Genomic DNA, 6,478 nt, shown 5'->3' with positions numbered 1-6,478 from the left:
ATATAAAAAAGGGACATTAATTTCTTGACGATCTAATATTTAATAAATGCACGTTAAATTTGTAACCAATTTATATATGTGTCGTCTAAAAATAAATAAGTTAATGTTTAGAACAATAAAATTGAGTGTCGAAATAGTACTCCTGATCACTAAAAATTGAGAACGTTTTGAATCGAATCTGTCTGCTAAAAAAAAGACAACACCTTTAAGCTTGCATGTGACTTAACTGTTTTATTCACGATAAACATTCACATTAAAAATATATATCAACTTCATGTTCATAAAGCAGCATACCTCATAAATACTCATGGCAACAAAGCAACTTTGAAGTCGACCAAATCCTATACGTTATATACAATAATATTTGAATTATATTTCGCATTTGATATTTAAACATTAAATTTAAGCTATTTCTTACTTAGAAATAAATACTCAATACTTCGTGTTAACAAATGACATCAAGTGATGTTATACAGATTTTACGAGAGTATTACTACATTCACTGACATCGACTAGGAGGCACTGATGATGTAAATGCCGATTTTGAGTACCACGTGTTCAAAATACTGCCAGGTAATAAACTAAACGGTTACAAGAAACAACTAATTAGCTACACTTTTCATTAAACGTTGTGACACTGTGGAAAAGACACTGGAAGATTAGATGCCAGGATGAACAATAACTGATTGATGTTCCTGACCAAATGGGACATAATAACACTAACGAAAGATGGTATGACTTTTTTTTTCTACCGCAAGATTATAGTTCATGGCACAATTACAGGATCTGAAGTCACAAGCTACAGCACCACGAGATAAAGGCAGCTGATCACAAGATGATGGGGAACGTCAGGATAGAGATCATCATAGCTGTACATTTTACAGACAAACGTCATTGCATAGATAGGGAAAAAATAACATCACTGGCGCCATGAGTTCACTTGTTTTCCAGTAGTTTTCCAAAGTTCATTGTTTTCTATGTCTTCAAAGTTTCCTTATCACAGATTTGGCTTCGACGATTGTCAGTCTTCAAATAAACACTTTGGGTTGTGTTACCAGAGCTAGTCGTACTCCCAATATCTGAACAACTACCTAAAACTACCTGTCTTACATTTCATTGGAGCATCATGACCACCAATTATCTGCTGACTCCACAGATTGACCGGTGAGAGATGACAACTTAGGAAGCCTGCTGTAATGACAAGTAAGAATTAAACGGGTCACCTGAGCTTCTGGAGTGAACAGACTGACCTCTGAGCAAAAATAGCATACTGGTATGTCACAACACACTTTCTTCCCACTGTCAAACATGCGTCGCTAAAGTTCCAGGTTTCAGATGGCTTGGAAAGTTTTGGCTAGTGATGTATTGGTTAGAAGACAGAGTAGGTGCTTGAGACGTAAGACTGTTACACCTACTACTTTCGTAGAGGACATGATCAGGGGGTAGATTGGCCTGTGATGTTCTCAAGTAAGGGCTAGCATAGGTTGCACGGAAGGTGGGGCCCACTGGCTGGCCCAGATCGTTATAAAACTGTGGAGAGTTGTCATAAAGTGTACTATCTCGACTAGAGTTTAAGTGAGCTGCAGATGGATTGTAGTCTCTGGAGTAGTTAACATAAGGAACGTAACCATTGTTTTTCTGGGTTTCCTGTAGAGGGGAAAATATATGGAATTAGGGCAAGAAAACAATTGATGCAACTCATTAGAAAACATCAGTTAATAGGGCAAATTTGTTATTGTACTACACCTTAAAAGTGGAACATACTTCCGTAATGTAAGATTGTTTTTTAATAGGGCAATTTTGTTATTGTACTACATCTTACATTACGGAAGTATGTTCCACTTTTAAGGCTGTATTTTAATAGGGCAATTTTGTTATTGTAATACACCTTAAAAGTGGAACATACTTCCGTAATGTAAGATTGTTTTTTATTAAAGTGAAACTTGCCCTGCCAGCTATGTTATTTGATCGATTGAATGTTATAAACTCTGTTCTCAGTTTATCAGCTGAAGACGATAGAGATTTGGCGGAAATATTAAAAAAAGCTGTTGAGGTAATAATCGCAATAATAATTTCTCGAAATGCGTTTTTTATTTAAATGGTAAAAGTACAGTGATGCAGTAAAGTTAGTTTTTATGATTTTTAAGATGGTTAAAGCTTGTGCAACAACATTTGAATGAACATGTCAATTTTTTTATCTAGCATCATTAATGCTATCCAATACGAATACATTACTACCAACTTCCCAAAAGAGACTGTAAGAGCCAGATGATAAAAAAATGGCATTTCCACTTCAGTATCCATTGAGTTAAAGATGACCAATAAAGTGGTAACTTGCACATAGAAACTAAATAGGTTTTTGTTTTTGCATACTAAAACTTTATTGGGAATGAGTAGCAGTGTTCATAAGTTATAAAACAACAACAGCAGATTCTTTCTCAAAAAATATATACTAGTTACGCCTTAATCAACTGTGTTATAAAAATACCGAAATATCGGTAGGATTGTTGGCTTTCTCGTCCTTCAAGTGCGCAGAGGGTTGAGTACCTTATATTAAAGCGATTTTGATATATACACATCAGCAAGCCACGTTACAACTATAGCCGATATTAAGTCGATGTGGAATGACGTGTGTGTCAGAACTACATTTGGACATTAATATTAACTGCAGGTAATGTGATACCACCGAAACATTAACTGCATTCGGGAAGGGTGTGCAACTTTCCAACGCAAAATAGTCGTATTCTATCCGTGGTAAGCAAAGTGCAACGTCTTGTAACAGATATCCAGGGCAACAGTAAGCAATATAATCAAAAAGGATGTCTATCTGGAAAAGTGGCACAAATCACGTCGCCGCATATCTCATGTACTTTGAGAGTAAAACGAATATTCATGTTATTCTTTAATTAAAAAGACCTGTCAAATTTCATGAAGCAGTGTCATTGAATTTCTGTTGATCTGACTGTTAAAACGCATGCTGGGAAACCATCGTCATTGACACTAGATGGCTTATGGAAACCAGATGGGGAGGAGTGGTGTGCTTTGGGCGTGAAAGTCTTACGCAGAAGCATTTTACAACAGAAACTACACTGCAAAGCTATTGCCAATACGCAAGGTTATCAGGTAGAGCATGACAGGACATTCTGATTATGAACTTTAACAACGTGGTGAGATTCCAAAATCGTGTTAATATCGCGTACACAAACTCTGTAGTTGCAAGATACCACATGAATAAATAATAAACTGAAAGAAGAACCTTTGCCTTTAGAAAGCTAACAAACATTTGGACCACAGGTTACTTCGTTCAAGTTTCTATAAGTGAGAACCTGTAGAATATGAGATTTCTCTTGTATTTTTTCGCATCAACTAATTTATAATATAAATGTATTTATTGTTTAAGTAGTTGAACAAGTAGTCTGAGGCAACTCGACTTTCTCAGCATTGGCGTAAAACACAAGTATAATGTTATTGTTACGTTGTGTCTAGAGATTCTTAACGTTTGGAAATAGGGAAACGGTGTGTTTTACCAACCAGTTTTGGAGGAAGTCTTGCCTCCGTATATTCCATGTCGTATTTATAAATATCGGGTGGCTTCTGTACACGCATCGTGTCAGTAAGCTCTTCCTGGTCATTATTAGATAAAGATGAAGCTGTCCGTATTTCCAGTTTCAGATCCGAGTCGCCAGATGACGCCGAATCAGATTGCTTCGCTTTATTTTCTGAAACAAAATCATTACCTGAAAAAAAAAAAAAATAGCGATTGTAATTGCTCAATTTCTCATCAAAAAATAAAAGCAGCATTATAATTTCCTGAAAACGGTGGATTAAAGAATCGGGAAATATATTTGTCTACAAATGTTATGAAACAGTTCAGATATCCAGTTGACCGAAAAAAAAACAAAAAAAAACATAACTAACATTAATAATTACGTAATGCAAGGAATAATAAAACAAACACCAAACCAAACACATTTTATGGTCCTTTTTAAAGATCACGTAAAGTCCACAAAGACGCACATCTTTAGGTTAAAGATAAGACAAGCTTTATGTAATAGTTAAAGATAAGATAAGCTTTATGTAATAGTTAAAAATAAGATAAGCTTTATGTAATAAAGAATACTCCACCTAACAAACCACAGGGAAAAACTGTTAATAAGTGAGCGATAATTAATATCTATTCAGGAATAGTACTTAAAGTATAAAGAAAAAATCAGAGTTTATGTAAAATTTATTGCTTTATGAAATGTCTAACAAAACACTAATGTTAGTAGTATTTTTGCCACATAACTGATGAGTTATGTAGTGAAACTGCAAATTAATTTCTAGATCTGGTTTTTCCATTATGCTTTTCTTTTCATAAAATGTTTAATTAAGAAGCCAAGATATATTAAGCCTAAATCAGAACATGAAAACACACTCAATAAAAGTTAGTTTCGAAGTGAAATAATTCCGAGTTTTGTTTGGCACTGCTGTCTATACTAATGAATTTCCTTAAAGTCTTTGGTGTTCTAAGTGCACTAGGTATCTAATCTTGATTGCGTTCTAAATCAGCTTTCATTTTCAATCATTATCTTAATTTAGTGAAAGTTTCTTTCAGTAATCTGTTTGTTTGTTTCAGAATTTTCACGCATAGCTACTCGAAGCCATCTGCGCATAGTTGTACCTAACTTTGATAAAATAGAGTGAAGGCAGCTAACCAACCACCAACTTCTGGGTTGCTCTTGTCTGACAGAATAGTAGATTCTTATAACATACACACGACCCCAAAGTGCGGAGCGTGTTTCTGTAGCAACGTGCTGTGAACCATAAACCCTCGATTTCACAGTCCGAGTTCACTAACATTAGTCCACGCCAGACTTATAAATCATTGAAACCATCGATTAAACAATCCAACCACCAAAAAAAAAAAAAAATTATCTAATTACCTTTCGGTGAAGGCTTTCTTCGAAGACAGAAAATGATCATTATAGTAAAAGAAACAATGATGACGATTCCTCCTATCACACCAGCCAAGATGATCAAGATGGGAATATTTTCTAGATAAACATACATCTACTTTAAGTATATTTTCAAACTACCCAATCATAAGGAGCAACAGATCACAGATAAATTATATGATAAACATTATAGTCTAGAAAAATTTGAACATAAATAACACTCTGATCTTATGAAGCTGTATGCACAGTGAATCAACTTAATTTACTCGTAAAAAAAAAGGCTATTGCTTAAAAAAATGTTACAGTCTTTTGTCAAGAAGATAATTTTATTCAACTTATATCAAAGAGAGCAGTAAAATGGGTTAATTGTCAACTTTAGATTTTCTTACAATTTCAATATACTTATAGTAAAATCTGAAAATAATAATAAAGACCCAACACTGAATTTTGATACGTATACCATCGTTCTATATAATATAGAACGAAACTGCAAACACTGTATTCACGATTAAGATTTGGTGTACCTTATGAATTTTCACAAACAAACACGTATTTAAATTAACGTTTAAATACACATATGTAAGTCATTCTAAATAAGTCAAAGAATGAGTAATTCACATAAACAGTTTACAGAAACACTTGTTACACGCGACCTTAACTTTTTGCTCTACACCCACCGTATATCACATTTGATTTTTTTAAACTTATCTGTTTTATTACGTCTAGTAATGGTTTTCATACTGTCAATTAAGATAAATTACTGATTAGATTATATTAACAGTAAAAAAAAAGATAAAATTATTATTAGAAATCCCTGCTGAATAATTTCGGTAACATAGTTACCATCATCAGGGCTAGTGAGAACAAGTCGGCTGGAATTTGTAAAAAGATTTTGTCATTCATTATGAACAAAAAAAAAAAAACGTTATGACAATGCGTATGAAAAGAAATTAGTATTAAATTACCTGAAATTAGATATTAAGTTGTAAACAGCACTTTATAATTTGCTTTACTCTAAAATTACACAGCTTTATCAATTAAGTTCTTCCTCATCTTGTTAACAGATAGAGTTTCACCTACGTCATAGTAACTACTGATTTAGATCGTTTGTTTGTGTTGGGGCAAAGCCACATTGGCCTATCTGCCGTTTTTGGCGAGGGGAATTGAACCCCGTATTTTAGCGTTGTAAGTCCATAGATTCACTGGTGTTCCACCAGGGGACGCTGCTTTAAATATCCTTCTGAAATAATTAGTTAACTTTTTTTTTAATCTGACAAAAGTATTTATGTTAATCAATTATTTGTAAAGCATACCTGTATTCTTAGGATCTAAACAGCTTTTATAATATTAAGGCAATAACATAAGGAAAACTTTTAGTTGGTTATATCCTTTTCTTAGCAGTATCAGTTTGTGTGTGTGTGTGTGGTGGGTGGGTGGGTGGTAGTAGGTTGGTTTTGTTTTGGGTTTCGGTATAGTAACGAAAGTAAAGTAGTAGTTAGTTTAACGTTAAAACGAAAGGTTAATTTAAACTTAAACTTACT

General features: G+C 33.8%; 1 protein-coding gene across 3 annotated transcripts in view; it reads right to left on the bottom strand.

Moving 5' to 3' along the window:
* Window positions 1-224: 224 nt before the first annotated feature.
* LOC106457955 (irregular chiasm C-roughest protein-like) overlaps window positions 225-6,478 on the bottom strand; it is a 66,391-nt gene continuing 60,137 nt past the window's right edge. For 2 of the 3 annotated variants that reach the window (XM_022384044.1, XM_022384045.1), the window contains 3 exons: window positions 4,926-5,036; window positions 3,532-3,737; window positions 225-1,647 (listed from right to left, as the gene is read on the bottom strand). In XM_022384044.1, the coding sequence (XP_022239752.1) occupies window positions 1,303-1,647; window positions 3,532-3,737; window positions 4,926-5,036 (662 nt within the window). In that variant the 3' untranslated portion in view covers window positions 225-1,302. Of the gene's footprint in view, window positions 1,648-3,527; window positions 3,738-4,925; window positions 5,037-6,478 lie in introns of all 3 variants that reach the window. The other variant, XM_022384046.1, reaches the window with a different exon arrangement.

The sequence above is a fragment of the Limulus polyphemus genome, unplaced genomic scaffold (assembly GCF_000517525.1).
Source record: "Limulus polyphemus unplaced genomic scaffold, Limulus_polyphemus-2.1.2 Scaffold396, whole genome shotgun sequence".
Classification (NCBI taxonomy): Eukaryota; Metazoa; Arthropoda; class Merostomata; order Xiphosura; family Limulidae; genus Limulus; species Limulus polyphemus.
Note: the sequence above shows the minus strand (reverse complement) of the source record. Positions and strands in the feature narration are given on the sequence as shown.